The sequence below is a fragment of the Ceratotherium simum genome, chromosome 7 (genome assembly GCF_057802395.1).
Source record: "Ceratotherium simum simum isolate JZ-2026a chromosome 7, ASM5780239v1, whole genome shotgun sequence".
Classification (NCBI taxonomy): domain Eukaryota; kingdom Metazoa; phylum Chordata; class Mammalia; order Perissodactyla; family Rhinocerotidae; genus Ceratotherium; species Ceratotherium simum.
In genome coordinates this window covers 59,702,822-59,727,436 of record NC_141906.1, presented here as the reverse complement: position 1 = coordinate 59,727,436, position 24,615 = coordinate 59,702,822, and the positions used below count along the sequence as shown (strand labels likewise).

General features: G+C 40.1%; 1 protein-coding gene across 2 annotated transcripts; it reads right to left on the bottom strand.

Moving 5' to 3' along the window:
• Window positions 1-985: 985 nt before the first annotated feature.
• On the bottom strand, window positions 986-23,244 carry ACAT1 (acetyl-CoA acetyltransferase 1). 2 transcript variants are annotated; one of them, XM_004427368.3, is made up of 12 exons: window positions 23,087-23,244; window positions 12,944-12,991; window positions 12,091-12,208; window positions 11,713-11,808; window positions 11,098-11,198; window positions 7,887-8,030; window positions 7,300-7,450; window positions 6,275-6,370; window positions 4,976-5,089; window positions 4,010-4,074; window positions 1,742-1,899; window positions 986-1,315 (listed from the first exon to the last, which is right to left on the bottom strand). In XM_004427368.3, exons 1-12 carry the CDS (start codon window positions 23,165-23,167, stop codon window positions 1,195-1,197), a joined length of 1,293 nt encoding a protein of 430 aa, XP_004427425.1. In that variant the 5' UTR covers window positions 23,168-23,244; the 3' UTR covers window positions 986-1,194. The 2 variants fall into 2 exon arrangements, with proteins under 2 accessions (XP_004427425.1, XP_087289785.1); XM_087433659.1 differs by lacking the exons at window positions 12,091-12,208; window positions 23,087-23,244 and having other exon boundaries at window positions 12,944-12,986.
• Between the last annotated feature and the right edge of the window lie 1,371 nt (window positions 23,245-24,615).

The window sequence follows — 24,615 nt, the reverse complement described above, 5'->3', positions numbered from 1 at the left end:
AGTACTGAGAAGCCAAGCATAGTGAGTTAAGAACTTGGACTCGGGGCTGAGACTGCTTGGATTAGAACCCATCTCAGCTACTTACCAGGTATTTGACCTTGGAATTTATTTAGCCACTCCATGCCTCAATTTCCTTATCTCTATAGTAGGGATAATAACCCTATTGGGTTTTTGTGAGGATTAAAGGAGTTAATACAAATAAAGCCTCTAGGACAGTAAGTAGCACACAATGAGCCACGAAAAGTTAGCTGTGATTACTATACAGATATTTCGGGAAGTATTCTTTGTCTGAATCTTATAAACAATATTTTTTGCCATATATTTTTTTGTTCCTTTAAAGATAAGGATCCACAATGAGTTACTTGCCAAGAGATATGTGTATATAATGACCTTTTTTGCCCCCTCCTCTTCCCCACTACTGTCAATCTTAACTTGCATAGGGGCTTTCCCTTCTCAGAGCTGCAGCTGAGGTTGGTGTACATAGCCCCTGCCTGCAGTGTAGGGTTTTCCCGAGATGAAATGCAATTCAAGATACTTGTGCTGCATTTTATCCTGCTAAGAACAGACATTGGCATATTGCAAGCGACAATCTCTTCCCTTTATAAATCCATTCAGTTGAGTGGTATCCACCTTCTTTCTCACTCTGTGCTGCTATAGTAATTTAGAGCCTAAACCCCAGAATTTTGATTGACCCCCACCCCCACCAAATCCTGAATGCTGAGGTCAGGAGAAATTGCACCCCCACAAGGCACTGCTAGTTTGCCCAGAATAGCCGCTCTCACTTTGAAGAGTCTACTAAATCTGGGTTAGCTATAGATGACATTCACTTGATCTTTCTTTAACAATCCTCAAAAACATAAATTATGATTTGTTCTCTAAAATGGAAATGTCTAGCTACTTAGAAGTCACTAATATTGCACAATGGTATTTCAAGTAATATAGCTTTATAACATTATGTGTTAAACTTCTAAAGATTACAAAAAAATTTAAAGCAGAAGAAAAATATTTATTTGTAATTTCAAAAGGTTTTAGGATTTGATCCTTTTATTTTTAAAAAAGGAGTTAAAATAGAAAATAATAAAAAAATGAAACAGATTATCTTGATTACAAGCTGACCCAGGGCAGTCAGTCACAACAATTACAACAGGCCTTTCTGGCCACATAGCATTGTCGCCTTAAGACAACAGAGATCATCTACAGCTTCTGGATCAGGATGGCAGAAGCACCTCCTCCTCCATTGCAAATACTGGCAAGACCGTATTCTCCTTGCTTCAAGGCATGAGTCAAATGAACGACAAGCCTGGCTCCAGACATCCTAGGATTAAGAAAGCATTTTGGTTCTTTAATGAATTATAGAATTTATGACTAACCAAAAAATGTTTCTATTCCAAATTAACTTCTTGAAAAGCTTATTAGCCATTACTTATAGCTGAATTTGACTACTTTTAACTTGGGAGACTTGTTTTAAGAAGTGTTACAGCTTTTTTAAAAGCCCAAGCATAGACTTGAATCTTAAATTTATCTTCAGCATAAAACAAGACTAGTTTTCAAGCAACAAATGTGACAGATTTTTTTTCAGTGTTGGATCCTATCAGAAATGGAGTTTGCCTTATGAAGGACAGGTGGGAAGGAAAACTGTTAAATCAAGAGTAACAGCAATGATCATGAAGCAGTTTAAGTTGAGACAGAAATACAAAGGCAGCCATTAACCTAGATAGATATTTTTATGATTTTTACCTACCCAATTGGATGTCCCAGAGAAACAGCTCCTCCATTGATATTCACTTTTTGGGGATCAATCTCTAGCATTTTAATGTTTGCTAGTACGACCACACTAAAGGCTTCATTTACTTCCCACATTGTAATATCTTCTTTTTTCAATCCTGCAACTTTGAGAACCTAAAAAATTTTTAAATATAGATTATGTTCAGATAATTAAAAGTCAAAACTTATTTTCACTGTTTTCTCGAAATTCTGCAATTTTGCTTTGTATTTCCCTTTGATGCAACAGATATTTTAATATGGAGTTTCTTAGTTTCCAGGAGGAAGGGCTCTTTTATTTTCTAATTTCTCATCTTATTGCATTGTAATCAAAGAATTTTGTTTGCATTATCTTATTTCTATTTTGGAGAGAGAGAAAACTTGATTTTCCTGAACATTCCATGGATACTAGAAAAGAATATGTATTCTCTATTTGCAGGTAAATAATTGATATATATTCTTAAGATCTACTTTACAGATTCTATGATGCTCAGCTCTAGATTCTTCTGGGGTTTTTTTGTGTGTGTGTGTGAGGAAGATCAGCCCTGAGCCAACATCCGACGCCAATCCTCCTCTTTTATGCCGAGGAAGACTGGCCCTGGGCTAACATCTGTGCCCATCTTCCTCTACTTTATAGGGGACGCCACCACAGCATGGCTTGACAAATGGGGCGTTGGTGCACACCTGGGATCCGAACCTGCGAACCCTCGACCCGTCAAAGCAGAGCACGCGCACTTAACTGCTATGACACCAGGCTGGCCCCAGTTCTAGATTCTTGATCTAGCAAGTGAAAGAGCAGTATCAGTCTCTACTATTAGTATGTTTCTGTTTTTCATTGCATCCCCTATAGTTTCTAATTTATAAAAGTTGCTGTGGAGTTATCTGGGCACAGATGTTCAGAGCTTATTGTATCTTCATGGTAAATATTTAAAGTCTTTGATCTCTTATTTTGGTAGTTCCTCAGCTATGCAAGAAGGTGTTATGGTACTAATGGTTACCCTTTGCTATTATCTTTATAAAATATTGCTAGTGCCCTTTTTCTTTAGAAATTTTTTGTTGTGAGCAAGAATAAAATTAACATGAAACTATTCCTCCCCTTCCTCTCTTCCTCCAGCGGGCTCAGGTAACTTTGTAAGCTGTACAGCTCAAACAGCTTCCTCTGTTCCAATAGCACAAGACAAGACATGGTACCTGAATGTAGTCACTTCTCTAGCTTTTAGCATCTAGCCGTGGTCAGGATCTGGCTTCTGGCTTCAGCATCCAGAACTGTTTATCACCCCTGCCTTCCACTTTCAGAAGTTGTCTAATTCTGTCACTTTCTGAGATCTGCCAGCTCTGGACAGATAGTCATTCCCCATTGTTTCTGATCCTTCTCCATCCTTATTCCCCACTGATTTCTGCTCTTTTTTTAGTCTGGATGCTGCTCTCAGAAGTTCAGTCTCAGGGTGAGGCCCTCTCCTTCTGAAAGGGAACATTTGCTGGAGCCTTCTGAGATTCCTCAACCCCTACACCTCCTCACACTGTCTCTTTTCCTGTGACCCCTTAGCAACTTCCCCCAGAGACTTAGAATGAAGATTTGGAGTATGCAGTTCTGTCTGTCTCTAGTTTTACTCTAAGACCTGCTCCTAGCAGTTCTCTTTCAGGATGGAGACCTCTCCTTCTGGTAGTGAATACTTGCTTTGAATTCTAGAACCAGGACCCTCAGCATTCCCTGTTTTTCCTCTGCAGCACCAACCTCCCACTTTGTGGTTACCACACCAGACGTGTGAGTTTAGCATCATACTTAGAAGAAATTATATAGTTTTTATCTGTTCTATTGAAGATGTGGTTTGTGGGCTGCTCCTTTATTTTTTGTTTTGTTATCCTTGTTGCTCTAATTGTTTTCAGGAGCAGTGAGAAGATTTGAAACCAACCGTATCTCTATGCTTTATGAATAACATTTAAAATCTAAACCTGGGGCCGGCCCGGTGGCTTAGCGGTTGAGTGCGTGCACTCCACTGTTGGAGGCCCTGGTTCAATCCCGGGCGTGCACCAACACACCACTTCTCCGGCCATGCTGAGGCCGCGTCCCACATACAGCAACTAGAAGGATGTGCAGCTATGACGTACAACTATCCACTGGGGCTTTGGGGGATAAATAAATAAATAAATAAAATCTTTAAAAAAATAAAAATAAAATCTAAACCTGCAACCTTGGTACAAGCAAACCAGAAGTTGGAATAATGGCAAACCCTCACATTGTTCTCACCTTAGGTACAGCATATGCAGGTGCAATTGGAAAATCAATAGGTTCTACAGCAGCATCAGCAAATGCTTTATAAAAAAATAATAAGTAGATGTTAAAATCTTTTTTACAAGCATCCAAAGCTATATCTAACAACTGTTATATATAATATGCAAAAATGCAAGTTTCTTAACCCATATAATATATGTAATTAATTGTATTTGTTTCTTTTCTAAGATTCTACATTTTGGAAAATGATACCAATCATCTAATTGATTTTTCACGAGTAGGGGGTGAGGGTGAATTTGCCTCCAGGGATATTAGCATTATCTAGTGGATTTTTGGTTGTCGCAAAAGGTAGAATGCCACTTATTGTGGTATCTAGTGGGCAGAGGCCAAGGGATGCTGCTAAAGATCCTACAAGGCACAGATTAGCCCCCACAAGATTATTTGTTGCAAAATGTCAATAGTGCTCAAGTTACGAAACCATGATCTAAACTAAAAAGGAAGTTACAAGGTTTTTATAAAGTAACAATATCTGTTTAACTCCTTTTGAAGAAGGGAAGGCAGATTTTACAGCTAAAAATATAGGCTTAAGGAGATTGAGGGTATGTCAAGGCCACATAGTTAATAATAAATGCCAGAACATCTAGATTTCATATTTCTAGACTCCTAATCCCATATTCTTTTTATTCTACCTGGCTGCCTTTCCCCATAGTGCCAGGGTAAAACATGGACCTTGTATTCTCCCACTCATCATATAAGATGGGAAAATATTTTTAAAGCTTACTCTTACATAAAGAAAATTATAGCCAAAATATTAAAGGAGCTTTTATCTCAATTAAAATATGGATTAGTTAAATTCAGTCACAAAGTACAACCTATAGATAAAAATAGCCAACTTCAATATTATGTATTACCAACAAGGAAACTCATTTTCAGGAAGAGCTTACAGAGGTCTAGGAATAAACAAGTTCAGAACATTTCCACCTGCTATTCTTGCCAGTGGTTTAACGCTGAGCCTCTTGGCTGCATCTGCAGTCATCAGAACCACAGCAGCTGCTCCGTCATTCAGTGTGCTGGCATTGGCAGCTGTTACTGTGCCTGAAAGCATCCATGAGCATGAAGTCAAAACATTCTTTCACATTGAATTCATTTGGTTCAATTTAACAAATTCCTACAGAGTACTGCCTGGCTTGCTAGATGCATGAAAAATTACAAATATGGATAGAGATAATTACTGCTCTCAGGAAACACATAGCTAACCATAACACAATTAATGTAAGAATGCCTTTTTGTGTTAGTTTTTTGTAACAGTTTATTCAAAGCTAGCTCAGAAACACCTGCATGGTGGCACTGGGTAAATGCTGGTTTAGAATTCTTCAAAGATAAGGACCAGTTCATATTTTTTCTCCCCAGAGTCTAACTCGTCGCTTATCCACATTAGAGTAGACACTCATTATATATTTTTCAAATCAGTGTCAAAATCAGAGGGATACTACTTCCCTATAACCACTTGAAGTTAAATGTTGATGAATACTGAAAATCACTGAACTGTACATTTTAAACAGGAGAATTTTATGGTATATACATTACATATCAATTAAGCTGTTTTTTAAAAATATCAATGAAGACGACCCTATAATACACTGCTGCTCACATTATATAAACATACTTTTGCAATATAAATTTTTATATGATGCTTTAAAAAAAAAAAGACTGACCTATTCCTGTAGTTGGTATTGAGAAATTCAATCAGGAAAGGGGCAAAAAAGTAATTTCAGATTATTCTCACAACTATATACAGCCAATGTTAAAAGCAGAACTGACCTTTTTTTCTCAAAAGATTTCAAAACAATTAATGTAGAACACTGGGATCCCGTTTATAGTAACATTCAACAGTTATTTATTGAGGACCTACCATATGCCAGGTACTAGATACAACAGTTAACACAGCTGTCATCTGAGTCCTCAAGAAGCTTACAGATATTTAATATATGTAAAATTATCTTTCATATCACAACAAACTTTCAAGATGAACTGCATATGAAAAACTGAATTCTATAGTCATTCTACAATCTCTTCCCTAGGATTTATGTGTTTGTTAAGCAATTTTAAATACACTTTGGATAAATTTTGTTTTGTTAATTTCACTTGAGCCTGATATATTGAAAATGTTAAATAACATCTGGATGTTTTCTAGAATTACTTTTTAAAAATAGACAATTCCAAGACTAGATATGGCATATTGACTCCATTTTTTATTATGCTTCATATTTTAATACCAACCATTTTCTTTTTGGAATACTGCCTTCAGCTTTGGAACTTTGCTAAAATCAACACGTTTATATTCTTCATCTTCTTTCACCACTACATCTGGTTTACCTAAAATAAAAATCTTTTAAGTAATCTTACCAGTCAAGACAACAGCTAGTCATTCAGTAACAAACAGTGCACAAGGTTCGTGGTCTGTGCCTCTCTTTGTATGCCTGCATACCTTAAACCACCCTGAATAAATTCTACTCTAGAATCGACCATCTATAATCTCTGTTAGGGTCTTAAAGAAGAGTTTAAGTAGCTTAATGTAGTTTAAATCTTCTATTCAGCCACATCCCCTTCTCCTCTCTTTCGGCCTCCTGTGATTACAGACCTTCTTCTCACCCCAAGGGCAGATGTCTGACCTAGGCTGGATAAGCTCTAGTATTCCATCATTCTGAGCACAGTAATCTTTTCTAGAATGGAAATATAACCTAAACCAAGTTAATGCATCTTTACTGTGCATTATTCTGCTGGAGTTGGTGAGAAGTCTCTTTCCTCTTTGAGAGTCCTATAGATGTGACGCTACAGATGGAGGCAACAACTCAGGAAGCCTGAGAGAATAAAGCACAACAGCATGCAGCACAGAGAAGCCAAGAGAGCGTGTCCTAATCGAACACCAGTTCCAATCCCTGAAGGTCCCAGAGCTGACTAGTTGCAGCCGCATATCCTTCAGTTTTGGGAGGTACCCCCAGTAGCCTGCCAATACATCCCCTTTTTCACTTAAGCTAATGTATTGTCTGTCTCTTATATTAGAAACAGTTCTAATAAATACATTTCTCAAAAATAATATGCTTAGTGGAATTCAAAATTGAGTTGAAATCTGATATTAAATTGGGTTGAATTATATTATCTCTGAACAGGCAACATTTTCCTTCATTAACCATAAGTGGAAGTGTCAGTGTCCTCAGTTGAAATGAACAAAGATAAAAATGTACTAACTTAAAACTTAAACATAAAAAATTTAGCAACATGTAAAGTCTACATTATTCCTCTACCTTTTACTGCAACTGTGACAGGAATAACTTCATTTGCAAATTTTCCAGCTTCCCACGCTGCTTTACTTCTGGTGTAGGAGTTAATAGCATAAGTGTCCTGTTCATCTCGTGCAATATTCAGTTTCTTTGCAGTGTTCTCAGCACAGTTGCCCTGATAAAAGTCGGAATTTTTAAATAAACTAACTTTGCATAACTTATATCTATTAACTTTGCATAACAATAAAATAGTGGTTAGCAATTAAATTTAGTTTCTTAAAATATACTTCTTTCTGTACTAGGTAACTTTTCACTAGGTATCATCTTCACATACTTGAATTAGCCCAGAAGTTGCTATTTCAAAGGCAAATAACTGAATGTTTATGGAATCCATTACTAGAAGTTAGAAAATGCCCTATTCCAGTGTGAGACAATTTATTCAATAATTGAGCCAAGGTGATGCAATAAGCATAGAAACATATTTTCCTAAAATGAATGATTAAAATCAACATTTATAAAGCCCATCCCCCAGTTCCTAAAATATATATATAAAAAAAAACAAGCAGTATTGTACAGTATATGGCATTTCTCCATTAAAAAGCAATAATTACCATATGAATTTTATTGTAGACATCAGTTAGCCCATCTTTTACAATCAAATCTTCAAGCTTTACCCCACCATATGGTGTTGCTCCTCTGTTCATTACATAGGGAACGTTGGACATGCTCTCCATCCCACCTGCCACCATCACATCCTGCTCAGCAACACAAAAAGCCCAATGTCAATTCAAATAGTAGTTGCAAACCCATTATACCATTCACACAGCTACAACAAACAAGTATTCTACATGGACTTTACTAAACATTTATTACACAGTGAATACAGAAAGTACCCTCTTGACCCTGTTGAAAGGAAATGGTCTAAAATGTGTAATGATAAGAGTATAATTGGACATTAATAAAAATGCTAGGAATCTCATGTAAGACCATCTTTTGCAATTCTGCTAACCTTTCATTTCACTCACACTACTAAAAATTTAATGTCTTCTAAAAGATTAGAAGTAATCTCAGTTTGCGGAAATAATCCTACTTTCTTGCTTGTGATCCTCATCACCTCTTCCCAGACGGCTGTAATGATTTTCTACTTGAGCACCTAACATGCGGCCTTTCCTTCCACCCAGGCATCATCTACACTCATCTGAGTCATTCTGGCTAGAATATAAATCTGACCGTTCCACTCCTTAAAGGACTGCTCAGCCTAGTATATAAGGCCCTTTAAGATCTGACTTCTCTCTCCCTTTCCAGTCTCATGCCTGGACCAACACCTCAGGTCATACAGAACTGTCTAAAGGTCTTCAAAGACAGCGCCTCATTCACACACACCTCTGCATTTCTAACCCATCCACCAACATGTAAAATGCCTACATTTCCTTCAAAACTAATCAAAACACAGCCACTACATGCTTTCCCTGACCACCTATTTCTATCTCAGTACAGTGTGTCTCTTCTTCTGTGTTCCCCAATCACTGTGTAATGCTTTTATTAGTACAATTACACTGTATTGTAGCTTTATATGTTGAATCTCCTCACTAAACTAAGCCCCTGTGAGGCCAGAAACCTTGTCATATCTATTTTTATATCAGTGCCTGGCATATATAAAAGAATTTTAATAAATATTAATCAATTAACCTGTTATTTATAAATCAACAAAAGAAATTCATTTGCATTATAAGGGCTAATTAAAAACAAATAGTTTAATATAAAACATAAATGTAAACATAAAATTAAAGCCAACATTTTCTTATAGCCTTTAATCAGGAATAAAGACAAATAGAAGTTCTACACCAAAGAAACTTAAATATTTTGCCCATTTTGAAATATTGAGATTCTCAATTAGTTCTAATGTAAGTTTCATTCAGTTATCCTGAAATATTGAATGTTTTCTGTGGATGATGGCAATAATAAGTGACAGAAAATAAGGTATCAATTATTCTACAATATAAAATAAAATTGACCATTTTCAAAAATCATAGATAATTAAATATTCAAAATAAGGCAATTCCTAGTATTCCTGTAGGTCAGATAATTGTATACATGCACAAATGAATCAAATAATACTAACTGAAAGCATTTCAATGTAGCGCAAATAGCATTTGCTAAAGAACCACATAAATGAACTAAGACAAAACTTTCCTTGTCATTAAAACAGTTTTGAAACATCTAAACAATCTCATGGCCATTATCAACCACTGGTTTGACAAGGGTTTAGTAACACCCAATGTCGGGGTTACCTTGTATGTAGGCAAGCGGGCTCCCACAACTATTGCAAAGTGTGTAACTGGTACAACTTTTATGGAAAACATTTGAAAATATCAAAATTTTAAAATCTTCTGACTCAGCAATTCTCCTCTTAGGAATTTTTCCAATAGACAGACTTGCACATGATGAGATTTTTTTAATGTTTTGTTCACCAATCTCCAGTGAATGTCACATAGTAGGTGCTCAGCTAATGAGGGGCAGAGCTAGGATTTGAAATTAGTCTGACTCCAGACGTTGTGTTCTTAACCACTCCACTGTACTGCCTAAGCAGAGTTGATTCAAGTATTAACAGGTACACAAAGATATACGTATAGACATACTCACGCAGCATTATTTAAAACAGTGAAGAACTGGAGACAATCTAGATGTCCATTCAATGAGGATCCATAAAATATATTATAGTTGTTCAGTTCGGTAGAATACTATCTTACGTGCTGATATAGAAAGATTGCCAAGACACTAAGTGGGACACAGAGTTTAAGCAACTTGCCCCAAATTTCTCTGCCCTTAAGTGGCAGAATACACAAGAAAGTGATGAATAAGTCAGAGACTCAGAGGGGTACAAGAAGAAAGAAGACTTATTTTTCATTTCATAGTTTTCTGTACCATTTCAGCTTTTAGCATGCACATATATATATAATGTTTATAATAAAGTGTCTGATATATTAGCTCAGATATCACTCTATCCTTTTTTTCTATTTGGCTTGCCTTATAATTGGAAACAAAGCAAGGGAGTAACAGCAAGGGTACACATAATTGTGGTTCTTGTGTATGTAAGAAATCATTTGCAAACACCTCACAACTGATTGTTACCCTGGTGTGTTACGCCCTGATAGGCTAGACTGCACTAGATAGGGATAAAGACACCTGTCTTCTAATTTCAGCCCTGTAACTCTGTATTTGTGGTCATCTCAACCTCACTTTCCTCAACTGAAAACAGACAGGCTTGGATCTAAAAACTCTTAGTTCTATGAGTCTAGGCCTAGTCTCCTACCACTACAACACATATTTGCTGAGCAGCCTATCTCTTGCTCCACCTCAGGTAAAGACCAGATGTAAATCAGCAAGGCAAACAGAAAGCTACACAATTTCACAACTGAACCTGGGCACGTAGGAACTACAACTTAGTCAACAATTCTGGGCTCAATCAATGATTTGATTCCCAGGGTCAGCACCTTATTCTCATTTATAATGAAAACCCTTCTTATTGTGGCAAATACAAAATTTATGTTTTAAACCACCCAGAATCTCAGAGAAGGAAGTAAAGGGTCATCCAAAGACTAAAACATCTTCGCTGAAAACTATTTTTTAATACAAGACACTTAAGCCTCTACTTCAAATAGAATTAGCAAATCCAGACACTCCTGAGTGTCTGCAACAACACAGCAACCACACTTAAGAGAAAGAATCTCACTTCTGAGGCACGAATGTGCTTAGATTTTTAGCGTCCTTTAGCGCTGCATATTATTTTAGTTATAAAATGGAAAAGAAGGTGCTTCTTACCTGATGTCCACACATAAGATTCTGAGAGGCCATCATGATGGCTTTCATTCCTGAGGCACAAACTTTGTTTACAGTGGTGCAGGGAGTAGAAATAGGCAAGCCTAAAACCAATAAAAAATAAGTCATACTTTTGAAAACCAAAGATACTTTTCAAACACAACTGCAGAATTAAAATTAATAAAATAGACGGGGCTGGCCCAGTGGCGCACGTGGTTAAGTGCACGCGCTCCGCTTCGGCGGCCCGGGGTTTGCAGGTTCGGATCCTGGGCGCAGACCGCCGCACCGCATGTCAAGCCATGCTGTGGCGGCGTCCCATATAAAGTGGAGGAAGATGGGCACAGACGTTAGCTCAGGGCCAATCTTCCTCAGGAAAAAAAAAAAAGGCGGGGGGGGGGAGGATTGGCATCAGATGTTAGCTCAGGGTTGATCTTCCTCACAAAAAAATAAATAAATAGAGCATGTTAAACTATAATCTGCAACAACGTTTCTTCTGCCAATATAAGTCTATAAATGTTTAATTATGTTATGCATTTAACATTTTATTTAAGCTGAAATGACCTCCATTTTGCTATGTCAAACATTTTAAGTATAAAAGCAAAAATGTATTGCTAGTACCTGCACCCAGTACTGCTTGCCTTGTAGGGGCTTGTCCTTCACCTCCCTGGAGAACATTACCCATGTATGCTTCTCTCACTTCTTCTTTTGGAATCCCTTTTTAAAAAAATCAAAAACACATTTACATATTTTATTCAATTTAATAATTAGTGATAACCTAATAAGGTACATGAACATTATATAGCAGGAATAGTTTCTTTTTCTTGTCAGTTCTGAGTTTCATTCCTAACTCTATAGTACAAGGACTTCATTACAAGGGAATTCAGAAATGTAGGCATTAAGTCATTTCTAAGTGTTATGTATACAGTAAGGGCAAAATAAATATTTGTTCCATTGGATCTCTGTTCTCTCAACACAGAAAGCAAAGGAACTACTGACCTGCCTTTTCAATGGCTCCTTGAATTGCAATGGAACCAAGTTTAGTAGCTGGCAGGGAGGAAAGGCCGCCTAGAAAGGATCCAATAGGTGTTCTTACAGCACCAACTATGACCACTTCCTGGCAAGAGAGAAGATGGTCAAGATTATTATATTTAAATATTTTACCCAAATAATCTTTCATTAAATAAACATAATTCATAGATATATTATCTAAGAAAGACTTTTTTATGAATGACTAATTACTCATCAAAGATTAAAATAATGTCAATATTTGAACAAGAGTAAAACTAATCAGTTCAATGTTGGTGCTTTATGATTTAGGATCTAACAGAAAACCTAAGACAAACCAACTCTAAAAGAGGCACGGGGGCTGGCCCCGTGGCTTAGCGGTTAAGTGCGTGCACTCTGCTGCTGGTGGCCCAGTTTGGATCCCGGGTGTGCACTTACACACCGCTTCTCTGGCCATGCTGAGGCCGCGTCCCACATACAGCAACTGGAAGGATGTGCAGCTGTGACATACAACTATCTACTGGGGCTTTGGGGGAAAAAAAATAATAATAAAAAAAATAAAAAATAAATAAAATAGGCATGGATCCTTCCCAGTTTTAGAGAGAAGGTTGTTTTGCAGTCAACAATGGTGAAGAAGCAGAAATTATGCAGGGCACTAGATTAAAAATTTTTTATGGTAACTTGGGAGTTTAACTTAACATTTCAATAATTAGCTATTCCCAACCATTGTATCATCCCAAGTTGACCCTCACATATTTGCAAATCATAAGAATATGCATTTTTTGTTGACTACACTTCCTTTAAATTCTTGAAATTTTAAAGCACAATTTAAATTTATACTTACATTCAAAGTGGGTTTTGATACATAACTTCGCTCCACATATTTTATGTCCTGTAATATAAATATTTATAATGTTATGATGTAAAAAGACATGTCAAAAGACATTTTATACTTCTCAGTGATGTGGTTATGGTGATTTCTTTCTACTTCTTTACACTTTTATTTCCAAATTTTCCACAGTTAGCCTATATCACTGTTATAATCAGAAAAAAATCAGTACTTTGTAATATACTTTTCTGATTAACTGTTCATTAGAAATGTATGTCTTAACTTCTGATGAGTTTATCATCTTAAAATTTCTAAGCCTTTTTTAAGTATAAGCTTTATAAAACGTAGTTTTAAGTTAAATCTAAATTTTAAATTAAGTATTTTTAGAGTACCACAAGAAAATATCCTCACTGTTTAAAAAAATATTTAAGTAAAATTTGCTATTTCTCCCCATTCACTCCTAACAAATGTCTCTGATTTATCTGAGGCAAACACACCAAAATAAATTCTTTTTTAAGAAAGAAAAGAGTAAATATCATGCCCCTACATCTCAATTCTCTCCACACTGTTCTTAGGAACAAACACCATCAAACAAGCTTTGTCCTGACTCAATGCAAACAACCAACTAAAGCTGTCAACTTACAATACAGCACAGACAAAAGGAAATTTTTGACAGATACTGGTTATAAGCAGAGATAACCACAATAACTACATTATTGTGTAAATTAATTTTTATAAAGTGTTTGGATGAGAATAGATACATGCAAATGTAAGCTTAAAGAGAGAATGTTTTCCTAGGCAGTGGAAGAACAGAATTTAACTCTAAGGAATCCAATTTAGTCCTGATTTGATTCAAAAATGTCATCATTACAACATTCAATGCAGCCCTGATTCTGAAGAGATGACTTTACAGTCTTTGTGAGGGAGCGATGACTAACACGCATGAGACTATCTGATCCTTCACCTGCTCAGTAAACATGCTGAGGTCTCTTACCTTATAGAAGGCAATATGGGAAATTTGAGATCTGTAAAACACGGTCCCTATACTCAAACAGCATTATAATCTTATAAGGGAGAAATATTAAAATCATCTGTACCTGTTCCTAAAACAGAATTTGGTAAGAACTACAAGAGAGGCATAATAAGCAAGCCACCCCCAGGGTTCAGAGGAGAAAGATTACTTGGTGTCATGCAATGGTCTTCAAATATGGGGATCCGCTGAAATGCTTCAGGCAGGAGCTCCACAAACATTCATTCAAATTCATCTTTTGAATATACCAAATGTAAACCCAACTGAGATCACCAATGTGTTACCTGTTGCTATCAGATTAAACTGTTGGTGCAGACCTTGAAATGAAATGTATCTGCCATCTCTATATTTGTACCTCTGAAAGCTGTGTAACTAGATCAGTAAGGTTTGTGTTTTTATTCTCCTGAGCTTCACATGTCCACTCAAGTGACAGCATAAGCTCCTGGCCCAAGCCAGCACATGGGTCTACGCTCAGGAGGCAAGGCCCGAGTGCATCTGCTTAATGGATGTACTCCTCAGTACCAGCTGTGCAAGAACAAGTGTACCCTTAACACGTCACATAATTTGGGCTCCCGCTTACATAACCTACATATCATGAAGGACTCTAGCATATTATCTGTGATCCACTTTTGAATGAAAAGTTCCTACTTGTAGTAAACATGCCAGTCATTGCCTCTCCAACTACACTCCTTTCTCAAAAGGGTCTGGAATGGACAGCCCTAAGTACCTACAAGGTGACCCCCAGCCTCCTCCCACGGACCAGAGCTGATAGGACCAAGAATGGAATGGACTTTGACCCCAGATGGCACCCTGAGAGACTGAGTCAACTGGATGATGATGGGCAACTGAACTGAGCTTGTGAGCAACTCACTAGCTAGTGAGCACAATGGCCAGCCAATGCCATGTAAAAACAGAGGTTACACAAAGAGAAACGCCATGAGTAAGCAGAAAAGCAAAGGAATGGAACACATATAGTCAGAGAAAAGGAGGAAAGAGACCATGGCACACCACAAGAGACAAAGGAAGATTCCTTGTGTAGTGTAAACCCTGACACATGTTTTATGTTTCCTTTCTTGTAAAGCAAGTGCCTAACTTAAGCTTTAATCACAGAGGCATCCACTTCAAGAGGGCTATCTCGAATAAACACACTGCCAGCCACAGGACTAGATAAAGAGCCAGGCCACCTCCCTCCACTGAGTCTCCTTTATTTTAGAGATCTTGGTTGATTTTGATAACTGACCACTTGGGTCACTTGTTTTTTCTCTTCCCTCGCTTTAAATTCCCACTCATGTTTTAAATTCACCAATAAAGAGTGAGTCCACGAAACCCCAAGCTCCCATCCTTGACCCCAATAAAAGCAGAACTCCAGGCCCGTGCACGTGCTCTCTCTCTCTTTCTCTCACTCTACTCGAGACCTTGCTGTGTGGTCCCAGGTGTGCTGGGTAATTCTAGGTCCTGTAAGTAATAAACCTTTCTTTGATAATAACAACAATAAACAAACACATAGAGACAGAAAAAAAATAAATAAATAAACCTTTCTTTTTTCAAAGTTTCCTGATGGTTACTGCTGAAGGGCATCTTGCAATTATAATAAGAACCACAAGGGCCAGTCCAACCACCACCTTGGTTGTTGACAGGCTGAGCCCGGCACATACCACCTAGGTTAGTAATTTTCTAGTTAGGGTTTCAGCAAGGCCAGCTGTACTTTATTTCCTATTCTTGGATGTCCAAGAGCTTGTCTCTTGTGTCTCCTTTGCACAAGAGAAGGTCTACAACAAGTTACCTACAATTTCTGTTTCCTTGTCCTCACCTCCTGTTCACTGTTCAACCTCCTCCAATCTGGCTTTTATCTATACTGTTGCTGACTCTGAGCAAGGTCAACAATGTCAGTGTAGCAAAATCCAATAAACACTTCACTACCGTCATCTCGACCTCTCAACAGCATGGACTCACTTTTCTTTTTTGGGAAATACGCATAGTGGTTAAGAGCCTGGGCTCACTAGCTGAATACTCTTTTTTTTTTTTTTTAAGGTCACATTGGTTTATAACATTATGTAAATTTCCAGTATACATCATATTTCGACTTCTGTATTGACTGCATCGTGTTCACCACCAAAAGTCTAGTTTCCATCTGTTACCATACACATGTGCCCCTTTTTCCCTTTCACCTTTCCCCTCTGGTAACCACCAATCTGTTCTCCACATCTATGTGTTTATTTTCCACAGATGAGTGAAGTCATATGGTAATTGTCTTTCTCGGTCTGACTTATTTCACTTAACCAGCTGAATATTCTTGAGCAAGTTATTTAGACTCACTTTACCTTGGTTTTCTCAAATACCCTCCACAAGTTGCTGTGAGAATGAAATGAGGTAATATGTGTAAACCACTACACAAACACTCCCTTTCTTGGCTTCCATTTTAACACAATCTTGCGGTGCCCCTCCTACCTCACTATTTTTCTCAGTCTCCTTTGCTGTCTCATCCTCCCCTTCCCAACCTCTAAGTGCTGGAATGTCCAAGGGCTTTGTTCCAGGTCCCTTTGAATTTTCCAACTTCACTATCTCCTTAATGCTATCTAGTCCCATGGCTTTAAATAATATTTATGTCTTGATGATTTCCAGATTTCTGTCTCCAGCCTTGACCTCTCAATTGACCTCCAGACTCATATATCCAAGTGCCGACTTGATAGCTTCAATTTAATGTCCAAATCATGGCTCTCAATTCCCACCCCTAGGAAACTAGCTTCTTCCCTGTATTTCCCACCTCAGGACATCGCATCACAATGTACCTGGGTGCTCAAGCCAAAATCTTAGGACTCACCCTTCATCTTTCCCTAAAACCCAGATACTCTATCACAGATAATGTCAATACTATGTCCAAAATATACCTAAATTCTCCCACTTTGCTTCGTCTCCACTAGTCCACCTAGTCCCAGTCCCATCTCCTGCTACTGTAACAGCCTCTACCTCGTTTCCTGCTTCCCAACTTCCCTTCCACAGTCCGCCCAGTTTTAAAAACGTAAATCAGATCACATCACTTCCGTGATTAAAATCCTTTGGGGCCGGCCCCGTGGCTTAGCAGTTAAGTGCGCGCGCTCCACTACCGGCGGCCCAGGGTTCGGATCCCGGGCGCACACTGACACACCGCTTCTCCGGCCATGCTGAGGCCGCGTCCCACATACAGCAACTAGAAGGATGTGCAGCTGTGACATACAGCTATCTACTGGGGCTTTGGGGAAAAAAAGGAGGAGGATTGGCAATAGATGTTAGCTCAGAGCCGGTCTTCCTCAGCAAAAAGAGGAGGATTAGCACGGATGTTAGCTCAGGGCTGATCTCCCTCACAAAAAAAAAATCCTTTGATGGCTTTCCACTGCTCCTGGAATGATATCCAAACTCTTTCCCTTATCCTACAAGGCCCTGCATGGTCTGGCTCCTGATTTTCTTTCCAAACTCACGTCACTCTTGCTCTGTGCCAGGCACACCAGCTTCCTCTTTGTTCCCAACCCATTCTCACCTCTAGATCTTTGCAGTGTGCCCCTGCCAGTGACAGTCTTTCCCCAGCTCTCCTTGGTTGGTTCATTTTTATTCTTCAGGTCTCAGCTCAAATGACACATCCTCAGAGTGGTTCTCCCTAACTACTCTATTTGAAGTTGGCCTCTCTTTCATTTCAACACATTTATTTCCTTCAAAGCACCTCTCACACTGTGTAAATATGGGGTTCACATATTTATTACCTCTCCTCTCTCAACCTAATGCAAGCTTCCTGAGAGCAGCACTGTCTCCGGTTCACCGCCACAGCCCTGTCACTCAGCACAGTGCCTACTGCTCATTAAGTATCTCAGGAATGAAGGAGAAAATTACAGGAGGGTCAGGACACTAAAGAGAGTGTGCAATAAATATGTGCTGAATGAACACAACCAGTTAAGTTTTATCTACACAGCACAATTATCTTTCAGGGACAGCTCAGCTGCACACACAACTCTGGAGGCTTCACCTGACAGTGCCAGGGAGAGTGGGACTCCCATCTCAGCCTCCATGGCTCCCTGTGCACACTCTGATTTTCCCCAGAACGCATAATTTTGCAACCCTCAGTGGCCCGATCGTCTCCCCACTAGACTGTGAGTTCCAAGAAGAGACTGATTTTATTTATTTTCTATCCCATTGATGGCAGGAGATGCTAAATAAATATTTGAACAAAGTCTGATGCTTCCTAGCAATTCTGAAACACATTTCGGGTGGGGTAAATTCATTATAACACCAGCAAAATGGGATAATGAGCTAAAGAGTGAGGCCCTATTTTACATGAAATGGTCAAAAAAGGGCTCTCTGGAGGTGTCACTGGAGCTGAGAATGAATGCTAGAGTCAGCCTTGGGGAGACATAGGGAAAGAGCATTGGAGGCACAGGGAGGATCTAGGACAAGGGCCTTGAATGAGAAACAAACCTGGCACATGCTGAGTAGAGAAGTGGAGTGTGTGGAGAAGCCACACACTCAGAAGAGCCCAGCGTGAGCCCAGTGTGAGCAGGAGCTAGAGAAGTAAGCAGGGACCAAACAGGCCACGAGAAACAGTCTGGATTCTGGGCTGTGTGATGAGAAGCCACGGAAGGCTTTTCTATTATAAAAAGACCACTCTGGCCACAGTGTAGAGAACTGATTCTCTACAGGAGTAGAGACGGAAAGGAGCCCAGGCAAGAGCTCATGTGGCTGGTGCCAGACGTTCACAAGAGGGGTGGGAACAGATGGATTTGGAACATGTGTTAGAGGTGGAACCAGTCAGTGGGGACTACTACTCTTATTTTACAGGTAAGGAAACTAAAGCACAGGCATGTCCAGCAACCTGCCCAGAATCACAAAGCCAGTAAGGGATTTCAAATCCAAGCAGTCTGACTGCATTATACACACATATATTTTACATATTATATGCATCTTCTACGTATTATATATTCTATTATACAAAGTATCTATTTTATTAAAAATAGTAATAAAATTTAGGAAGCTGAGGCAACTACTCTTTCCAAAGTACTGCATATTTTTCAGTAATTAATGATTTGCTTATGATATCCTTCAATGAAGAAGCATGTCACTAGTGATACTAGGGGCTGACCCAGTGGTGTAGTGGTTAAGTTCACGCACTCTGCTTCAGCAGCCCAGGGTTCGTGGGTTAGGATCCCAGGTGCAGACCTACACGCCACTCCTCAAGCCATGCTGTGGCAGCGTCCCATATACAAAATAGAGGAAGATGGGCACAGATGTTAGCTCAGGGCCAATCTTCCTCACCAAAAAAAAAAAAAAAAAAAAAACAGGAAGATTGACAACAGATGTTAGCTCAGGGCCAATCTTCCTCACCAAAAAAAAAAAAAATAGTGACACTAATGTTTCATTATTCTGTTGTAGATATAGGTGAAACTGCAGGACAGAAAAAAATTCACAGGAAGCATCTATATGCCAAAATAACTAAAAAAATCAGTCAAATGAATTAGAAATTGAGCCATTATCGTGGAAATTTTTTTGGAAAACTGATTAAAGCATTTAAACTTTTCAACTTCTTAGTATAGAGGGCTTAGCAGTTAGTACTCAACATACCTTGTGTTTACGGGTATTATTATCTGTATAAGGAAAGCAAAACTCCCTTACATGAAACCATGATATCACAAATCTGTACTTCTTCGGGCCTTTATAAAGCTCTCCAAGTATTAGTTATGCTAATTTCAATCAACACTTTTCATTTTATGTATATGTTCATTTTATGTATTTGATTTATACAATTCCTTTGTTAAAATCTTACATAACCACTCTGTTATACTAAATGTTTAAACTGTTGAGCGCTCCTTCTGTTATGGATTGAATCGTGTCCCCCCAAAAAAGAAGTCCTAACCCCCAGTACCTTAGAATGTAACTTTAGTTGTAAATGTGGTCTTTACAGAAGTAATCCAGTTAAAATAAGGTCATTAGGGGGGCCCTAATTCCATATGACTGATGTCCTTATAAAAAGGGAAAATTTGAACACAGAGACAGACACTCACAGAGAAAAGATGAAGTGAAGAGACAGGGAGACTGCCACGTGCAGATGGAGGACTCGAATGATGTATCCACAAATCAAGGAACTCGAAAGATTGCCAGCAAACCCCTAGAGGCTAAGAAGAGGCAAGGAAGGATTTCCCTACAGGATTCAGAGGGAGCGGGGTCCTGCCAACACCGTGATTTCGGACTTTCTAGACTCCAGAATTGTCAAACGTTTCTGCTGTTTTAAGCTGCCCAATTTGTGGTATTTTGTTACAGCAGCCCAAGGAAACTAATACACCCTCTTTCTTGAAAACCTCACCTCCCTTGGCTTTCAGATGACACTACATTCCCCTGGTTTTCTTCCAGGACGCCATCCTCTCTTTCCACTCACCATCACAGGTTCCTACTGCTCTGCCTGTCCTGAAATCCTACATCTCCCCAAGCCCCCGTGCTAAGCTCTCCTCTCTCTCCCTCTACACACTCGCTCTAGATGAGCTCATCAACACCTATGCACACCCCTGCCGTCTACAACCAGTGATTCCCAAATCTGTACCTCAACCAGTTGTTCTTCTACGCGCCAGACCCTTTCACCTAACCAACAACTCCAGACAAGTCCAAAATTTAACTCAGCCCTTTCTACCGCCAAGTCTGTTCCTCAGTGAAAACCTCTATTGTCCACGTACATGCCACGGCCAGGCCCCCAAAATTATACTTATCTCCTTCCCTCTTGACCCCTCACAGCCAATCAGTCATTAAGTTCAACAGACTCTCCTGCTGTGCCATCTCTTGAATCTACCCGTTTCTCTCTGTGTGTATCACCACATCAGCTCGCTATCACTCATCGCTTGCTCACGTTCTGACTGTTCTTTTGGCCTGTATAAGAGGAAAGGCCCAAGAACCGAGGTTCAAAAATCCACCGAGTGAAGAGGGAATGGGAAGGGAGCAAAACAACGAGTGTATCCATCAGGATTCAATCGGGAAAATAAAAACCATTCTATTGGAAACAGACAGACTGCAATGCAGAGAATTAAATACACAGGTGATGGAAGGGCTGAGAACAGGAGCAAGCAGTGCAGAGATTAGCACACGGGAAGGCAGAGCACACTTAGGCTGTTAGGCCAAAGGCAAGAAGGACGGTTACCAAAGCCAAGGGGTCAGGGTCACCTGGCAGGAGCCAGAACCAAAGGAGCCACAGACACTGTCAGAAACATGATCTACGGCAGAGAGAAAGAGAAAAAAATTATCCTGGCTTCTCCCTTCCTCCCATCTCCCAACCTTCTACCAGTGTCTGAAGCAGCCGGAAGTCAGCTGAAGGGGCCCTTGATGCTGGTGGCCGCAAGAGTCAGCCTCACAGAAGACAGAGCAGCGAAGAGGAGAGAAACGAATCTGGGAGCACAGAGGCCCAGGACTAGCACAATGCAGGAAATTTTTTTCAAGTCTAAGTATTAAAACAAACAATAATTTTGGTTCAAGACAGCAAAACAGGAGTTTCAAGGAGGGAATAGCCAATAGTGTCAAACGCAGTACAAAGGTCCAGAGGAAGAAAAAAAAACACAGAAAAAGAAAATCGCTGGTCTTCTTCAGCTGAGTGGCACAAAAATCTAACTGCAGAGGTTTCAAGAGAAATGGATGTAAATGGAGGTGATGAGTAGGACTGATCCTTTATGGGTAAGAAAAAAGTGATTACAGCTGGAAGGGCAACAAGTTCCAGTCAAGTCCACACAGGTTCGCTGACCAGAAGGGAGACTTGTGCGGATTTGAAGGCAAAGGGGAAAGAGCCAGTGCAATGAGTGGGAGGTCAAGTTCTAGTCCACAAAATGGCACTGAATATTGAAAATCCTGTTAAACAGATTTCCATGGTTCAGTAAACGACCACTTAATTCAAGTAACAACCAATACAGCTGATTCCTAGAGTTCAATAAAATGAACACCACAGATCATATGCTATATAACCTCCAGCTTCATTTTTCTCATCAGCAACATCTGTGCTTGATTGTAAGCTCTTGATTAAACTATAAATTAAGAAGGTTCTGCACTTTTTTTTTTTTCACTTACTAGACTACCTAGTTCACCTAATCAACGTTGCTTGAAACCCAGGTTAACCTAATCACACTTTTGTGATTTGCCGAGTCATTCCACGACACTAACAAACCTGCAGATTAAGAACTCATCTTTCTGGAAACCTATTCCTCCTGACTTTTCTATTATCTCAATCACCCAGAATTTTAGACTCTTTCCCTTCACTCCCCACCCTCACTTCGTATTTGTCAAGTTCTACATTTATCTTTCACAATCTCTTGCATAAAGCCACTCCCTGTGAGCACACCAGCTCAGATTACTTCGTGCCCAGACAGACGATAGTTTTCTCCCCACTTCAATCCTCCCTGACCTCTGATCATGACAAAAACAAAAACATTAACGGTCCCCACTGACTTGGGTCAAATCCCAACTCTTAAAGCATGACTAGATTTTAAACTTTATTACCCCAACGAAACTGGAAAACTCATGCTTCACCAACCACACTCTGAAGCTCGCTACCTACTCTTTACGGTTTGCCAGACCCTAAATCTGCAGTGCAAGCTCCCTTGCTTTGATGCACGGAAAAGAAACTCTTTCTTCCAAGGCTGTCGCTCCTGTGTTCCTAAACACAACAGCAGGAAGAAAAACATGATCCGGATGCCCTCAGGATGTAACTGTTACTCATCTATCAAGTATAATCTGGCACTGTGAGTAAACACTTACTTTCCCTGGTAAGTTTGAAGTTGCTGGAGTAGGTGCATCTTTTTATTACCGATGATTACCTACTGCATGAAAACAAAATCTCCTGACAACACTCACACGTTCTAAAGAAAAGCTCCGAAACAGTTTTATGGACCTTCCACACCCGTCAGGCAGAGCCAATCCCGGCCTTTCTGCCTGCCAGGATCGGTGTCCCGTTTAACACACTACGAAGTCATCACTACGATGACAGCAGAGACCCTGGGAACAGAAAGGCGCGGGTGGGCTTTCCGCGCGCGGGAGCTGCGGGGGGCTTTCCCGAGGCCTAGGCTCGCGGGCCGGGGGCCCGGGCAGGAACCTCCCGCAGGGCGAACGGGGAGCCCAGGCCGGGCCCCAGCCCGTCTCACCTGAACCAGCCTCCGAAGCAGGGCGCTGCGGCCGCGGGGACCGCCACGCAGAAGGGCCGCCAGCGCAGCCATGGTCGCCATGCGCGGAGCAGGACCCGGACGGCGGCGGCGGGCGCGCGCAGCAAGTCCCGGCTGCGCTCCAGCCGCTCGCCCCGCGGCCTGGAGCAGCGCCGCCCCGGCCCCGCCTCCTCCAACAGCGGCCGCGGACGGCGAGGGCCGCGGCTATTGGCCCGCAGCCAGAGGAGGGCGGGGCGGAGGCCGGCCTCGGAGCGCCGGAGCAGCGGGGCCTGGGCGAGGGTGTCGACTGAGCGACGTGTGTTGAGACGCCGGCGGAGCAGCCTGCAAGCACGTGACGCGCTGCCAGTTCCCGTTCCCGTTCCCATCACTCCTAACGTGATGCCAGTGCTTTATGTGTAACCTGGGGCTGTTCCGTTTGCTGAGCCCGCTTCTCTCACTGATCCCCACAAAGCAGAAAGGAAATTCATGAAAATATTTCTAAGCAATCCAATGAGCTTTTAATTTATGATGAGATAATTTTGCAATTGTTTTTCAGTAGGAAGAGGAAGAAGAGGACTAAAATACATATTAATAGCTAGCTTTACTGAACAATTAATGAGGATTATCTTAATCTTCACAAAAACTCCATGAATTAGATGCTGTTGTTATCCACGCGTTAAGTAAGATAACTGAAGCACAAAGTTAACTTTTTGTCCATGTTTGCACAGAAAGTGGGAGAGCTGGGGTCTGAACTGATATTCTATTGCGTTGCTTTCTTGTATCTTTTCCCAGAGAACAATATAAATGTTAGCTATGATTATTCTCACATTTGGGGAACACATTACTTAATTTTGGATCTTCAGCTGGAGATAGCAAATCTTTGTGACTTTGTAACATAGTTTTCCTTTATATTGATTGTCATATGGAGGATAAAAGGAATGACAGTGTACAAAGTGAACAGTCAATTTACTCCAAGCTAAGCCCATGTTTTTTCTAAAGTATAATCCCCACCGTTAATCATGTTTTGTTGGCAGCTTTGGGAGATTGTATTTTTCAAAGACAGTCACACCTGTAGTTACCCACCTCACAAGCGCTTCTTACAGTGTGACTGATGCTCACTCCTCTCACCAGAGATGGGGTCTGTGTTCCTCCTCCTTGAGTCTGGGAGGGGAATACTGACTGCCCAGACCAACAGAGTATGGCAGAAGTGAGGCTATGTGACTGCCCAGCTAGGTCCAGCCAGAAATCTAGATAAAAAGCCCTCAGATGCTTCCAGGCCCAATCCTTCAGCCCTTCCAGCTGAGACCCCAGACATCATGGAGCAGAGACAAGCTGTCCCTCCGTGCTGTCTGAATTCATGATCCACAGAAACAATGAGAGAAAATAAATAGCTATTGTTGTTTTAAGTCACTATGTTTTGGAGTAGTTTTTTTTTACATAGCAATAGATAAATACAGCACCTCTAATTTCCCAGACAACCCAGCTTGGTCCCTTAAAGTAGTGTTGATTCCTTCACCTACCAGATCCTCTGT

What these genes read in the sequence shown, in the direction of transcription:
- ACAT1 (XM_004427368.3), bottom strand. Translation starts at nt 23,167, where the DNA reads ATGGCGACCATGGCTGCGCTGGCGGCCCTTCTGCGTGGCGGTCCCCGC. An exon ending in AGTATTCCAAAAAGAAAATG is followed by an intron (nt 5,090 to 6,274) that starts GTTGGTATTAAA and finishes GGATGCTTTCAG; the next exon opens with GCACAGTAACAGCTGCCAAT. An exon ending in CTGCATATGCTGTACCTAAG is followed by an intron (nt 1,900 to 4,009) that starts GTGAGAACAATG and finishes AAAATTTTTTAG; the next exon opens with GTTCTCAAAGTTGCAGGATT.